Raw genomic sequence first — 17,334 nt, forward strand, 5'->3', positions numbered from 1 at the left:
GAATAGTTTCCCCATTTCTTTTTTTGTAAGGTTTATCAAAGATCAGATGGCTGTAGATGTGTGGTATTATTTCCGAGGACTCTGTTTTGTTACATTGGTCTATATCTCTGTTTTGGTACCAGTACCATGCTGTTTTGGTTACTGTAGCCTTGTAGTACAGTTTGAAGTTAAGTAGCGTGATGCCTCCAGCTTTGTTCTATTCCAATCAATAGAAAAAGAGGGAAACCTCCCTAACTCATTTATGAGGCCAACATCATCCTGATACCAAAGCCTGGCAGAGACACAACAAAAAAAGAGAATTTTAGACCAATATCCCTGATCAACATGGATGCAAAAATCCTCAACAAAATACTGGCAAATCAGATTCAGCAGCACATCAAAAAGATTATCCACCATGATCAAGTGGGCTTCATCCCTGGGATGCAAGGCTGGTTCAACATTCGCAAATCAATAAACGTAATCCAACATATAAACAGAACCAAAGACAAGAACCACATGATTATCTCAATAGATGCAGAAAAGGCTTTGGTCAAAATGCAGCAGCCCTTCATGCTAAAAACGCTCAATAAATTTCGTACTGATGGAACGTACCTCAAAATAATAAGAGCTATTTATGACAAACCCACAGCTAATATCATACTGAATGGGCAAAAACTGGAAAAATTCCCTTTGAAAACTGGCACAAGACAGGGATGCCCTCTCTCACCACTCCTATTCAACATAGTGTTGGAAGTTCTGGCTAGGGCAATCAGGCAAGAGAAAGAAATCAAGGGTATTCGGTTAGGAAAAGAAGAAGTCAAATTGTCCCTCTTTGCAGATGACATGATTGTATATTTAGAAAACCCCATCGTCTCAGCCCAAAATCTCCTTAAGCTGATAAGCAACTTCAGCAAAATCTCAGGATACAAAATTAATGTGCAAAAATCACAAGCATTCTTATACACCAGTAACAGACAAGCAGAGAGCCAAATCAGGAATCAACTTCCATTTACAATTGCTTCAAAGTGAATAAAATACCTAGGAATCCAACTTACAAGGGATGTCAAGGACCTCTTCAAGGAGAACTACAAACCACTGCTCAGTGAAATCAAAGAGGACACAAACAAATGGAAGAACATACCATGCTCATGGATAGGAAGAATCAATATCGTGAAAATGGCCATACTGCCCAAGGTTATTTATAGATTCAATGCCATCCCCATCAAGCTCCCAATGAGTTTCTTCACAGAACTGGAAAAACCTGCTTTAAAGTTCATATGGAACCAAAAAAGAGCCCGCATTGCCAAGACAATCCTAAGTCAAAAGGACAAAGCTGGAGGCGTCACGCTACCTGACTTCAAACTATACTACAAGGCTACAGTAACCAAAACAGCATGGTACTGGTAACAAAACAGAGATATAGACCAATGGAACAGAACAGAGTCCTCAGAAATAATACCACACATCTACAGCCATCTGATCTTTGACAAACCTGAGAGAAACAAGAAATGGGGAGAGGATTCGCTGTTCAATAATTGGTGCTGGGAAAATTGGCTAGCCATAAGTAGAAAGCTGAAACTGGATCCTTTCCTTACTCCTTATACGAAGATTAATTCAAGATGGATTAGAGACTTAAATGTTAGACCTAATACCATAAAAACCCTAGAAGAAAATCTAGGTAGTACCTTTCAGGACATAGGCATGGGCAAGGACTTCATGTCTAAAACACCAAAAGCAACGGCAGCAAAAGCCAAAATTGACAAATGGGATCTAATTAAACTAAAGAGCTTCTGCACAGCAAAAGAAACTACCATCAGAGTGAACAGGCAACCTACAGAATGGGAGAAAATTTTTGCAATCTACTCATCTGACAAAGGGCTAATATCCAGAATCTACAAAGAACTCAAACAAATATACAAGAAAAAAACAAACAACCCCATCAAAAAGTGGGCAAAGGATATGAACAGACATTTCTCAAAAGAAGACATCCATGCAGCCAACAGACACATGAAAAAATGCTCATCATCACTCGCCATCAGAGAAATGCAAATCAAAACCACAATGAGATACCATCTCACACCAGTTAGAATGGCAATCATTAAGAAGTCAGGAAACAACAGGTGTTGGAGAGGATGTGGAGAAATAGGAACACTTTGACACTGTTGGTGGGATTGTAAACTAGTTCAACCATTATGGAAAACAGTATGGCAATTCCTCAAGGATCTAGAACTAGATGTACCATATGACCCAACCATCCCACTACTGGGTATATACCCAAAGGATTATAAATTATTCTACTACAAAGACACATGCACACGTATGTTTATTGCGGCACTATTCACAATAGCAAAGACTTGGAATCAACCCAAATGTCCATCTGTGACAATGTGGCACATATACACCATGGAATACTATGCAGCCATAAAAAAGGATGAGTTTGCATCCTTTGTAGGGATATGGATGCAGCTGGAAACCATCATTCTTAGCAAACTGTCACAAGAAGAGAAAACCAAACACCGCATGTTCTCACTCATAGGTGGGAACTGAACAATGAGATCACTTGGACTCGGGAAGGGGATCATCACACACTGGGGCCTATCATGGGGAGGGGGGAGGAGGGAGGGATTGCATTGGGGAGTTATACATGATATAAATGATGAATTGATGGGTGCTGACGAGTTGGTGGGTGCAGCACACCAACATGGCATAAGTATACATATGTAACAAACCTGCACGTTATGCATATGTACCCTAGAACTTAAAGTATAATAACAAAAAAAAAAAAGAACTCAAACAAATATACAAGAAAAAAACAAACAACCCCATCAAAAAGTGGGGAAAGGATATGAACAGACATTTCTCAAAAGAAGACATTCATACAGCCAACAGACACATGAAGAAATGCTCATCATCACTGGCCATCAGAGAAATGCAAATCAAAACCACAATGAGATACCATCTCACACCAGTTAGAATGGCAATCATTAAGAAGTCAGGAAACAACAGTTGTTGGAGAGGATGTGGAGAAATAGGAACACTTTTACACTGTTGGTGGGATTGTAAACTAGTTCAACCATTGTGGAAAACAGTATGGCAATTCCTCAAGGATCTAGAACTAGATGTACCATATGACCCAGCCATCCCACTACTGGGTATATACCCAAAGGATTATAAATTATTCTACTACAAAGACACATGCACACGTATGTTTATTGCAGCACTATTCACAATAGCAAAGACTTGGAATCAACCCAAATGTCCATCAGTGACAGACTGGATTAAGAAAATGTGGCACATATACACCATGGAACACTATGCAGCTATAAAAAAGGATGAGTTTGCATCCTTTGTAGGGACATGGATGCAGCTGGAAACCATCATTCTTAGCAAACTATCACAAGAACAGAAAACCAAACACCGCATGTTCTCACTCATAGGTGGGAACTGAACAATGAGATCACTTGGACTCGGGAAGGGGAACATCACACACTGGGGCCTATCATCGGGAGGGGGGAGGGGGCAGGGATTGCATTGGGGAGTTATACATGATATAAATGATGAATTGATGGGTGCTGACGAGTTGATGTGTGCAGCACACCAACATGGCACAAATATACATATGTAACAAACCTGCACGTTATGCACATGTACCCTAGAACTTAAAGTATAATAAAAATTAAAAAAAAATCACATGTGCCCCATAAATGTATACAACTGTTATGTACACATATAATAATCAAAAATAAAAATTTAAGAATAAAATGGAAAAAAAAAATGCTTGAGTGGTGCCTTAATGACTTTGGTAAGTTGTGTCACTATTTTCATTAATTTTAGAGATTTTTTTTTGTTTTCTTTTATTTCTGCCTTAATTTTGATGTTCACTTAAAAGTTATTTATCACTGTCTTTTATTTATGCCTTAATTTCAATGTCCACCTAGGAGTTTTTCATGAGAAAGTTGTTTAATATCCACATATTTGTGTAGTTTTGGGAGATCTTGATATTGATTTCTAGTTTTATTTCACTCTGGTCCAAGAGTGTGCATGGTAAAATTTAATATTTTAATTTATTGAGACTTGAAGTATGTCTGACCATGTAGAGTATGCTCCATGTACAGATGAGTTGAATGTATATTCCATGGTTTTTGGATGCAGTATCTTGTAGATGTCTATTAAGTACAATTGGTCAAGTGTTGAGGTAAAGTCCTGAGTTTCTTTTGTTAGTTTTCTGCCTTGATGATCTGTCTAACACTGTTAGTGGGGTTTTGAAATCTCCTACTATTATTGTATAGCTGTCTATGGTTTTTCTTGGTTCATGAAGATTTCTCCGTGAATCTGAGCACTCCAATATTGGGTGCATGCATATTTAAGATGGTTCAGTCTTCTTGTTGAATTAAAACCTTTATCATTATATAATGCCCTTCTTTGAATTTCCTGATTGTTGTTGGTTTAAGATCTGTTTTATCTGATAAAAAGAAGCAACTCCCGCTCTTGTTTCCTGTTTGCATGATAGATCTTCCTACATCCTTTCACTTTGAGCATGTGGGTATCATTACACATGAGATGGGCCTCTTAGAGAAAACAGATGGTTGGGTCTTGTTTTTTCATCCAGCCTGACACTCTATTTTAATTGGGTCATGTGGCTCATTTACATTCAAATACATGTGATTTTATTCAAGTCATGCTATTAGCTGTTTGTTATATAGACTTGATTGCATAGTCATTTTATAGTGCATGCAAGCTATCAGCTTGAGTGTTTCTGTGACAGGCGGTGTCATTCTTTTGAATCCATGTTTAGCACTTCCTTAAAGGCCTCATGTAAGGTTGGTCTAGTTGAAAAATGTTCTCTCAGCGTTTTCGTGTCTGAGAAGAATTTTATTTCTCCTTCATTTATGAAGTTTATTTGCGAGGATATGAAATTCTTGGCTGGAATTTCTTGTCTTTAGTGATGCTGAAAATAGACCCCCAATATCTTCTCATTGTTAAGGTTTCTGCTGACAGATCTACTGCTTGCCTGATGGAGTTCTCTCTGCATGTGACTTAACCCTTCTCTCTAGCTGCCTTTAAGATTTATTTATTTATTTATTTATTCATTTATTTATTTTTGCATTGACCTTGATGAATCTGATTACTATGTTCCTTGGGGATGGTCATCTTACATAGTATGTGGCCACCATTATCTGTACCACTTTGATTTGCATGTCAACCTCTTCACCAAGACTGGTGTCAACTTCTTCACCTCAGATATATTTTCCAAGTTGATTATTCTCTCTCCTTCTCTCTTGAGAATGCTGATGTGTCATAGGCTTGGTTTTCTTATATTATTCCATATTTCTTGGAGTTTTCTTTAATTTTATAATTTCTTTTTTCTTTATTTTTGTCTGACTAAGGTGATTTGTGAAAACAGTATTCAAGCTCTGGGATACTTTCCTCAGCTTGGTCTATTCTGCTGTTAATACTTCCAATTGTATTATGAAATTCTCGTAGTGAGTCTTTAAGTTCTAGAAGCTCTGTTTCGTTGTTTCCTAAAATGTCCATTTTGTCTCCCATCTCTTGGGTCATTTTACTGGATTCTTTGGATTCCTTGGATTGGATTTCAACTTTCTCCTGAATCTCAATAAGTTTCATTGATACCCACATCCTGAAGACTGTGCCATCTCAGTCATTTCAGACTGGTTAAAAATCATTTCTGGGGAGCTACTGGACTTATTTTGAGGTCAATAGGGACACTTGGCTTTTTGGATTTCCAGAGTTCTTGCACTGATTTTTTCTAATATTTGAGGATTGGTATTTCTGTAACTGTGGTGTAAGTTCAGTATAGTTAGTTGGCTATGTTTGTGGATCCTTTCAGAAGGCCAGTGTTCTGTATAGGATTTTTTTTTTTTTATGGAGTTTTGCACTTCTTGCCCAGGCTGGAGTGCAATGGCACAGATCACTGCAACTTCCACCTCCTGGGTTCAAGTGATTCTCCTGCCTCAGCCTCCCAAGTAGCTGGGACTACAGACGCCTGCCACCATGCCCACATAATTTTTTTTTTTTTTTTTTTTTGTAATTTTAGTAGAGACGTGGTTTCATCATGTTGGCCAGGCTGGTCTCAAACTCCTGACCTCACGTGATCCACCCCCCTGAGCCCCCCAAAGTGCTGGGATTACAGGCATGAGCCACCACACCTGGCCTCTGTAGGATCTTTATGTGTGTTCGAATTCTTGCACTTGGTTTCACAGTTTATCCGGATGACTGACTGGTGTTGTAGTTTGGGCTGCAGTCCAGTAGATGAAGCATTTAAGAGTAATGGCCAGTAGCTAGGTTAATACCAAGCTGTGCAGCTCTTTTGTATTTCCTTTAGCATGCGGGCATGCTATTGAGTTGGGAGAGGAGTAAGAGAGAGCACCTCCCTCACCAGATCTGTTCCTGGGATTGGGAGTGCCCCCTGTGATCAGTGGTGCTGCACTGGCATTTCTTTTGTTAGCTATTCTGTACCACCAGCCCTCTCGGGCAGAGGTTGCAGCAGAGAGATATGCCACACTCTATGGACCCACCCTGTGGAGTCTCACCTGGCCCAGGAACCCATGCATCTCTCTCCTCTCAGTGTTCTGGAGTTGGGAACTCCTCCCCAACTTCATTACTGTCCACAGATCTCTGCTTCTTACTCTCAGGTATCATGCTGTAGCTCTGGGTGCACCTAACTGTCCCTTAGCTGGGATTCGGTTCTGCCTGTGCTAGGGAATCCAAGATGCTCCAGGCTAGCTAGGAAAGTACTCAGGTGCATCAATACACTGAGGCTGAGCTGCAAGGGCTGTTATGTGCACCTGCTCCTGCAAAGCAGCTAGGCATGGATGCTGGGAGAGGCTGACAGGCAGTAAAGCTTGCAGAGCAGATGCACCTCAGTCCCGTGAAGAAGCTGGCTCTGCTCTCTTCTGGGTCAGAGGTCACCTGGCCTGCACCTCCTCGGAGGAATGGAAAGCCCTGGGGATTGGTGCCTATGGCTACTCTCAGCTGGAGCTGCCCAGAGTACCAAAAGTTTCCAGGCTCCAAGCCCTCTGAAGGCCTGTCTCTGCCTCCTCTCTGTCAGATCTTGCTGCCAGCTCATATACCCATGGGCAACAAGGGGTCCCCTATAGCTAGGATCCCAGAGATTTCCGGTGAAGGTGAGGCCTCAGTTCCCTCACGGACCCCTTTCGTAGGAGCCATTTAAGGCCAGGTTTCAGTTATTGATTTTAAATCTTTTTTTAAATATATACTCACTGAAAGCCATACATTTCCCGCTAAATACTAACTTAGTTACATCCCATAAATTTTGTTATATTATTATATTTTTTCTTTCAGTTCAAATGTTTCCTTGTGATTCATTTCTTTGACCTACGGGTTATTTAAAAATACATCGTTTTCAAAAGGAATTTTTCCAGTTTTTGCCCATTCAGTATGATATTAGCTGTGGGTTTGTCATAAATGGCTCTTATTATTTTGAGATACGTTCCATCAATACCGAATTTATTGAGCGTTTTTAGCATGAAGGGCTGTTGAATTTTGTCAAAAGCCTTTTCTGCATCTATTGAGACAATCATGTGGTTCTTGTCTTTGGTTCTATTTATATGCTGGATTACGTTTATTGATTTGCGAATGTTGAACCAGCCTTGCATCCCAGGGATGAAGCCCACTTGATCATGGTGGATAAGCTTTTTGATGTGCTGCTGAATCCGGTTTGCCAGTATTTTATTGAGAATTTTTGCATCAATGTTCATCAGGGATATTGGTCTAAAATTCTCTTTTTTTGTTGTGTCTCTGCCAGGCTTTGGTATCAGGATGATGTTGGCCTCATAAAATGAGTTAGGGAGGATTCCCTCTTTTTCTATTGATTGGAATAGTTTCAGAAGGAATGGTACCAGCTCCTCCTTGTACCTCTGGTAGAATTCAGCTGTGAATCCATCTGGTCCTGGACTTTTTTTGGTTGGTAGGCTATTAATTGTTGCCTCAATTTCAGAGCCTGCTATTGGTCTATTCAGGGATTCAACTTCTTCCTGGTTTAGCCTTGGGAGAGTGTAAGTGTCCAGGAAATTATCCATTTCTTCTAGATTTTCTAGTTGATTTGCGTAGAGGCGTTTATAGTATTCTCTGATGGTAGTTTGTATTTCTGTGGGGTCAGTGGTGATATCCCCTTTATCATTTTTTATTGCATCTATTTGATTCCTCTCTCTTTTCTTCTTTATTAGCCTTGCTAGCGGTCTGTCAATTTTGTTGATCTTTTCAAAAAACCAACTCCTGGATTCATTGATTTTTTGGAGGGTTTTTTGTGTCTCTATCTCCTTCAGTTCGGCTCTGATCTTAGTTATTTCTTGCCTTCTGCTAGCTTTTGAATGTGTTTGCTCTTGCCTCTCTAGTTCTTTTAATTGTGATGTTAGAGTGTCAATTTTAGATCTTTCCTGCTTTCTCTTGTGGGCATTTAGTGCTATAAATTTCCCTCTACACACTGCTTTAAATGTGTCCCAGAGATTCTGGTATGTTGTATCTTTGTTCTCATTGGTTTCAAAGAACATCTTTATTTCCGCTTTCATTTCGTTATGTACCCAGTAGTCATTCAGGAGCAGGTTGTTCAGTTTCCATGTAGTTGAGCGGTTTTGATTGAGTTTCTTAGTCCTGAGTTCTAGTTTGATTGCACTGTGGTCTGAGAGACAGTTTGTTATAATTTCTGTTCTTTTACATTTGCTGAGGAGTGCTTTACTTCCAATTATGTGGTCAATTTTGGAATAAGTGCGATGTGGTGCTGAGAAGAATGTATATTCTGTTGATTTGGGGTGGAGAGTTCTATAGATGTCTATTAGGTCCGCTTGGTGCAGAGATGAGTTCAATTCCTGGATATCCTTGAAAACTGGCACAAGACAGGGATGCCCTCTCTCACCACTCCTATTCAACATAGTGTTGGAAGTTCTGGCTAGGGCAATCAGGCAAGAGAAAGAAATCAAGGGTATCCAGTTAGGAAAAGAAGAAGTCAAATTGTCCCTGTTTGCAGATGACATGATTGTATATTTAGAAAACCCCATCGTCTCAGCCCAAAATCTCCTTAAGCTGATAAGCAACTTCAGCAAAGTCTCAGGATACAAAATTAATGTGCAAAAATCACAAGCATTCTTACACACCAGTAACAGACAAGCAGAGAGCCAAATCAGGAATGAACTTCCATTCACAATTGCTTCAAAGAGAATCAAATACCTAGGAATCCAGCTTACAAGGGATGTAAAGGACCTCTTCAAGGAGAACTACAAACCACTGCTCAGTGAAATCAAAGAGGACACAAACAAATGGAAGAACATACCATGCTCATGGATAGGAAGACTCAATATCGTGAAAATGGCCATACTGCCCAAGGTTATTTATAGATTCAATGCCATCCCCATCAAGCTACCAATGAGTTTCTTCACAGAATTGGAAAAAACTGCTTTAAAGTTCATATGGAACCAAAAAAGAGCCCGCATTGCCAAGACAATCCTAAGTCAAAAGGACAAAGCTAGAGGCGTCACGCTACCTGACTTCAAACTATACTACAAGGCTACAGTAACCAAAACAGCATGGTACTGGTACCAAAACAGAGCTATAGACCAATGGAACAGAACAGAGTCCTCCGAAATAATACCGCACATCTACAGCCATCTGATCTTTGACAAACCTGAGAGAAACAAGAAATGGGGAAAGGATTCCCTATTTAATAAATGGTGCTGGGAAAATTGGCTAGCCATAAGTAGAAAGCTGAAACTGGATCCTTTCCTTACCCCTTATACGAAGATTAATTCAAGATGGATTAGAGACTTAAATGTTAGACCTAATACCATCAAAACCCTAGAAGAAAATCTAGGTAGTACCATTCAGGACATAGGCATGGGCAAGGACTTCATGTCTAAAACACCAAAAGCAACGGCAGCAAAAGCAAAAATTGACAAATGGGATCTAATTAAACTAAAGAGCTTTTGCACAGCAAAAGAAACTACCATCAGAGTGAACAGGCAACCTACAGAATGGGAGAAAATTTTTGCAACCTACTCATCTGATAAAGGGCTAATATCCAGAATCTACAAAGAACTCAAACAAATATACGAGAAAAAAACAAACAACCCCATCAAAAAGTGGGGAAAGGATATGAACAGACATTTCTCAAAAGAAGATATTCATACAGCCAACAGACACATGAAAAAATGCTCATCATCACTCGCCATCAGAGAAATGCAAATCAAAACCACAATGAGATACCATCTCACACCAGTTAGAATGGCAATCATTAAGAAGTCAGGAAACAACAGGTGTTGGAGAGGATGTGGAGAAATAGGAACACTTTTACACTCTTGGTGGGATTGTAAACTAGTTCAACCATTATGGAAAACAGTATGGCAATTCCTCAAGGATCTAGAACTAGATGTACCATATGACCCAGCCATCCCACTACTGGGTATATACCCAAAGGATTATAAATTATTCTACTACAAAGACACATGCACACGTATGTTTATTGCGGCACTATTCACAATAGCAAAGACTTGGAATCAACCCAAATGTCCATCAGTGACAGACTGGATTAAGAAAATGTGGCACATATACACCATGGAATACTATGCAGCCATAAAAAAGGATGAGTTTGCGTCCTTTGTAGGGACATGGATGCAGCTGGAAATCATCATTCTTAGCAAACTATCACAAGAACAGAAAACCAAACACCGCATGTTCTCACTCATAGGTGGGAACTGAACAATGAGATCACTTGGACTCGGGAAGGGGAACATCACGCACTGTGGCCTATCATGGGGAGGGGGGAGGGGGGAGGAGGGAGGGATTGCATTGGGGAGTTATACATGATATAAATGATGAATTGATGGGTGCTGACGAGTTGATGGGTGCAGCACACCAACATGGCATAAGTATACATATGTAACAAACCTGCTCGTTATGCACATGTACCCTAGAACTTAAAGTATAAAAAAAAAAAAAAATACATCGTTTACTTTCCAAATATTTGGGATTTTCATTTACTTTTGAGGCTAGCAGGAAGTTACAAAATAAGAACTGTATGACACAGAAAGCACAGGTCTTTATCAGAATCCAAGTTTGGCTTTAGCCAAACTACTTTAGGGTCATGAGCCTCAATTTTCTTATCTGAAAAATGAGATCAATAATACTATTCTTATAAGTTTGCTGTGAGGATTAATGGATACTGAGCATAGTGCCCCCATATGCCATACAGAGCTAACAGAGGATGACCATTATCATTTTTCCCAATGGAACTTGCTGAATATTTCCTCTCATTTCAAAACTGAGGAAGCAGCATGAATTAGTCCTTCACTTTTATAACATCCTTTTTAGTTTATATGTTTAGAAAATGTAGCAACTTGTGAATTAAACTCATGTAGCCAAAAATAAAAGAATAGTACCTTGTAGCTGGAAAGCTTCCTTGACTGTCAAAGGAACCCCAAGGAAGGGCCATTTATTTTCCAGGGTGGCTTCATCTTCCTGCTTCTCTGCAAGCTTTTGATCTACAGCATGAGCCTCCTTCATTGCTTCCTCAAACCTAAGAAGAAATAAAACAATGCAAACTTTAACTACATAAACAAGTCATCCGACCAACTTTATTAAAAGAATACCCATATCAACATGTTAATATGTAATCAACATATTAAAGTTAATGTACTTGTCAAGAGCCTTATAAAGTTGACCATTTGAGCCAGTGATTCTCCTTTTAGGAATCCATCATAAGAACAGTAATCCAACCTAGTAAGAATTATCCATACAGAAAGCTGGTCATTGCATTATTATTTATATTAGAAAAACACATAAAATATCCTTGTCTCCAAATAAATAATTATAGATATCTACAAAAGACAACTGTATGGCCAATAAAGTGGTGTTGCGTAAAGGCCATAAACAGACACTTCTCAAAAGAAGTCATTTATGCAGCCAACAATCATGAAAAAAAGCTCAACATCACTGATCATTAGAGAAATTCAAATAAAAACCCAAATGAGATACCATCTCGCACCAGTCAGAATGGCAATTATTAAAAATCAAGAAACAACAGATGCTGCCAAGGCTACAGAGGTAAAGGAACACTTTTATACTGTTGGTGAGAATGTAAATTAGTTCAACCATTGTGAAAGACAGTGTGACAATTCTTCAAAGACCTAGACCCAGAAATTCCATTTGATCCAGCAATCCCATTATTGGGTATATACCCAAAGGAATATAAGTCATTCTATTATAAAGATACATGCACATATATGTTCATTGCACAACTATTCACAATAGTAAAGACATGGAATCAACCCAAATTCCCATAAATGATAGACTGGATAAAGAATATGTGGTACATCTACACCATGGAATGCTATGCAGCCATAAAAAGAAATGAGATCATATTCTTTGCAGGGACATGGATGGAGCTGGAAGCCATTATCCTCAGCAAACTAATGCAGGAATACAAAACCAAACACTGTATGTTCTCACTCATAAGTGGGAGCTGAGAAATGAGGACACATGGACACAGGGAGGAAAACAACTCACACTGGGGCCTCTCAGGGGTGAAAAGAGCATCAGAAAAAATAGCTAATGCATGCTGGACTTAACAATTAGGTGATGGATTGATAGGTGCAGAAAACCACTATGGTAAAAGTATACCTTTTTAACAAACCTGCACATCCTGCACGTGTACCCCAGTACTTAAAGTAAAATAAAATAAAATAAAGTGATGTTTCCTAACAGTTTTACTGCCCTTTGGAAATTTCTATGATGTAATGTCATTTAATGTAAGTGAAAAGAGAAGGTTATAGCAGTATATTCTTATTATAACCTCAATCATGTGAAAATTGTAGGCAAAACATTAACAGTGAATAACTACTCTTTTGGTGCTATGATTATAGGTAATTTTTTGTTGTTTTTTGCAAATGTTCTATAATGGACATAATTACAGCAATTTCCAGAATGAAATACAATAAGTCAATATGTCCAAAAGAACACAGTTTTAATCTATGTGGTAATACAATCACTAAAGTATGCAATTCCTGTGTAATTTCTCAGTATCTCAAATATTAATTCTTGAAAATGAAATTTAAAATCCTCTACATAACCTTTCATGTGACTTAAAATAACTTTAATAAAATATCTTTGGGCTCACTGGAAATAGTAATTATGTTTATTGATTACTTCAAAAAATATACAAAGTATTAAAAAAAAGAATATGATAATGTCTATGCTTTTAAGATGAATAAAAATTAAGGAACTCTCATTTCCTAGTTTTGTGAACTATGCAAGCTCTTTTATTTCACTGGATTTTAGTTGCTTCAATTGTAAATTGAGGACAATAGCGAGGATGCATTGGGAAAATGAATATAAAGAACTGTTGGAAGTTCCTAAAAAGGAGGATTTTTTACTGTTATGTGTATATGACAATATGCTAGAAATGGAGGAGACAGGAGTTATAGAGCATGCCAGCATAATGATGATAATGATATTTAACAATTAATGATATATGTCAGGTATTGGACAATACTTTAAATATTGTACAGTCAGTTAATCCTGACACTCATGTGATGTCATAAACAACCCACAGAATGGGAGAAAGTATTTATAAACTATGCATCCAACAGAGATCTAAGATCCAGAATCTATAAGGAACTTAAACAATTAAACAAGCAAAAAACAAATAACCCCATTTAAAAGTGGGCAAAAGACATGAACAGACACTTCTCCAAAGAAGATAGACAAGCAGCCAAGAAATATATAAAAAAATGCTCATCATCACTAATCATCAGAGAAATACAAATAAAAACCACAATTAGATATCCCCTCACACCAGTCAGAATGGCTATGATTAAAAAGTAAACAAACAACAGATAGTGGTGAAGCTGCAGAGAAAAGAGAATGCTGATGGGAATGTAAATTAGTTCAGCCATAGTGGAAAACAGTTTGAAGATTTCTCAAATAAAACAGAATTACCATTTGACCCAGCAATCCCCTTACTGGGTATATACCCAAAAGAAAATAAATAGTTTTACCAAAAAGACACATGCATTTGTATGTTCATCACTATGCTATCACCATAGCAAAGACATGGAATAAATCTAGATGCCCATCAATGGTGGACTGGATAAAGAAAATTTGGTGTATATGCATCACAGAATACTACACAGCCATAGAAGGAATGAAATCATGTCCTTTGCAGCAACATGGATGCACCCAGAGGTCATTATCCTAAGCTAATTAACACAGGAACAAAAACCAAATATCACATTGTTCTCATTTCTCAGTGGGAGCTAAATACTGGCTACTCATGACCATAAAGATAGCAACAATAGACACTGGGGACTAATAGATGGGGAAGGGTGTGAGCGAAGGAAAGTTTCGAAAAACTGTTGGATACTATGCTCACTATCTGGGTGATGGTATCATTTGTATCCCAAACCTCAGTATCACACAATAGATTCATATAACAAACCTGCACATGTGCCCCTTGAATTTAAAATAAAAGTTGAAGGCCGGGCACGGTGGCTCAAGCCTGTAATCCCAGCACTTTGGGAGGCCGAGACGGGCGGATCACGAGGTCAGGAGATCGAGACCATCCTAGCTAACACAGTGAAACCCCGTCTCTACTAAAAAAAAATACAAAAACTAGCCGGGCGAGGTGGCAGGCTCCTGTAGTCCCAGCTACTTGGGAGGCTGAGGCAGGAGAATGGCGTAAACCCGGGAGGCGGAGCTTGCAGTGAGCTGAGATCCGGCCACTGCACTCCAGCCTGGGCGACAGAGTGAGATTCCATCTCAACAAAAATAAATAAATAAATAAAAGTTGAAATTATATTTTTAAAATGTGGCTAATGCAATATGTTTAAAGTATTTTGACATATTTAGTTAAATAATATGTATTATTGAAATGAATTCCACCTGTTTCTTTTCACTTTTTAAAATACAGCTGCTAGAATATGTAAAATTGCATATTTGCCTCATAATTTATCTCTGTTGAACAATATTAATCTAGAGAGAGAATGCATAGTCTTGTATCTCAGCTCCACTATTTACTGTGTCTTCTTTGGAAAGTTACTTAACCTTTCTGTATTTCAGTTTCCTCATCTGTATAATGGAGCTAAACATAATTACCTCATAAAATTGCTGATATTATTCAATTAGTTATTGCATTTGTAAAGCGCTACAACAGTACCTGGAGCACTGTAAGCATGCAACGGCTAACTATCACTGATACTACTATTTGTATAGCCTTTGTTGTCTGAGTACTACTGCCCCACCAATAGGGGTAAAAACTCTGCTGTCATAAAAACTTAGCTGTCATGCATATATCTCTATTGGTGGGCCAGCAGTACTCAGAGAACAAAGGCTATATATATATATATATACACACACATATATAGTACATATATATAGTATATATGTAGTATATATATATACTCTGTGTGTGTGTGTATATATATATAATATGAGTGTGTGTATATATGCATATACACACAAGATGCTGCTAGTCTCGGTATATTGGACACCTGAGCCAAGTGAAACAAATAAAATTATCTCTTTCCCTAGAGATTCAACTAAAAGAAAGAAGGACTAGGGTTGGTTAGAACACATTAATGGCAGGGCTCTAAAATGAAGGCCCACAAATCTCCCACTTTTGAGAGTCCAGAGTTACATCAGTCCCTGAACTTCCCAGGATCTAGCTGCTCAAATGTTTCATAATTTGTAAAATTGTGAGGATCTTTATGATTATTGGCCACACTACTACCTTTTTACACCCATAAGCCAGTAAAAGTACAATTCTATAGCAATGAAAAGAATCATTGTAAGCACAGCCATTTAGAAACTATAAACATTTCTGTGTGTCTATAGCTAGTTACAAGGTAGTGTCATTACCATTTGTAGAGCAAAGGCCAGCTCTACATGTTACACATTCTGGGGGCCTTGCAGGTACATACTGTCTACCTGGGGAAAAGGACACTTTTTGCTTTGCTTATATCCCATCCCTCACACCTTGGCTGCACAAAAAGCAGCAGAAGGGTGTGAGGTTGAGGTTACCCACTTTCCAGAAATAAAAAAGCTTTCAGTTGCCAATTCAGAAGGAATTGGGAACCTAAGACCAATATTTCCAATAGGTACAAACTTGGAACCTCAGCAAAACACTCACATGCCTAAGACTGCTAGTTACTGAAAGCTTCTCTGGATGTGAGCCTCATCCAAGACAAAAGGGCCTGTAACCTTGTGTTTAGGAAATGTCAGGAAAGAAAACCTTGAGACACAGTGTCCCTGTCTGCAACCTGTCTGAGGAAAAGAGTACTCAGAGAGATAGATATCAGATGGGGTAGCAGCTGAAGGAGAAAGTCTGTGATTAGGAGGTGAAAATAACTCAAAAAGTTAGACTGAACTAGAAGGGACCCTTCAGATGAATAGCAAAAATACCCAAGTGGAGTAAAAAGGAAGTTACATGTGGGAGAATGGCACAAGATAAAGCTGAAAAACTAAGGTGTGCCAGATTACAAAGGGCCCTTACGTGGCGTTCTAAGGAGACTGGGTATTGAAATGTTTAAAGCAGGAAAGGGGCATAATCTCTTCAGTGATTTACAGATATCCTTTGGCTTTTGCAAAATAAAAAGTGTGGGGAAGGGAGGGCAAAACTAGAAACATAAAGATTACTGCAGTAGGCAAAGATGATGGTGATTGGGACTAAAGAGACATCTGTTGAGATAGAGAATAGTAGAGTTATTTAGAGATGAGATCTTGAGAGAGATATTTAGAAGATAGAACTCATATAAAATATTAGAAGATTACAATGTGGGGGGATGAAGGAATTTTTTTTCCAGTTTTTCTGGCTTATGGTAGATGGTAATGTCATTTCATGAGTTTGATTTTAATTATTTTGACTTTTGGTGCCCATGGGACTTCCTGGTAGAGGTGTCAAGTAGGTAGATACACATATATAGGAATTGAGCTTAGAGGAAAGGTCTGGGCTGCAGACAAAGTTCCAGGAATTATCGGTGTTCAAATGATATTTGAAGTCATAGAAGACCAAGGCTAGGAATATTTATAACTATATACATGAACTATTATACACACACAAACACACACACACACACACACAATTACAGAATCATACCTTAAGGAAGAATAAAATGTATTTAGATGTGTAAGAGTTAAATAATAAAATAATAGAAGAGCACTGTCTAGAAGCAAAAGGTAGCAATGACTTCAAGAACAGGGCAATTATCATTTTGACAATAAGAGCAACATGTACAAATACCAAGTCCGTTTTATGTGCCAATCATTGTGTTTAAATTCATTAAGTTGCTCCATCCTCACAATAATATCATTAGGTACATAACAACTGCTTCA

At 38.4% G+C, this 17,334-nt stretch overlaps 1 protein-coding gene across 5 annotated transcripts in view; it reads right to left on the reverse strand.

Moving 5' to 3' along the window:
• FAAH2 (fatty acid amide hydrolase 2) overlaps positions 1 to 17,334 on the reverse strand; it is a 273,619-nt gene that overhangs the window by 227,894 nt on the left and 28,391 nt on the right. For all 5 annotated transcript variants that reach the window (XM_030934085.1, XM_030934083.1, XM_030934084.1 and 2 more), the window contains exon 3: positions 11,388 to 11,524. In XM_030934085.1, the coding sequence (XP_030789945.1) occupies positions 11,388 to 11,524 (137 nt within the window). The remainder of the gene's footprint in view (positions 1 to 11,387; positions 11,525 to 17,334) is intronic.

The sequence above is a fragment of the Rhinopithecus roxellana genome, chromosome 7 (genome assembly GCF_007565055.1).
Source record: "Rhinopithecus roxellana isolate Shanxi Qingling chromosome 7, ASM756505v1, whole genome shotgun sequence".
Classification (NCBI taxonomy): domain Eukaryota; kingdom Metazoa; phylum Chordata; class Mammalia; order Primates; family Cercopithecidae; genus Rhinopithecus; species Rhinopithecus roxellana.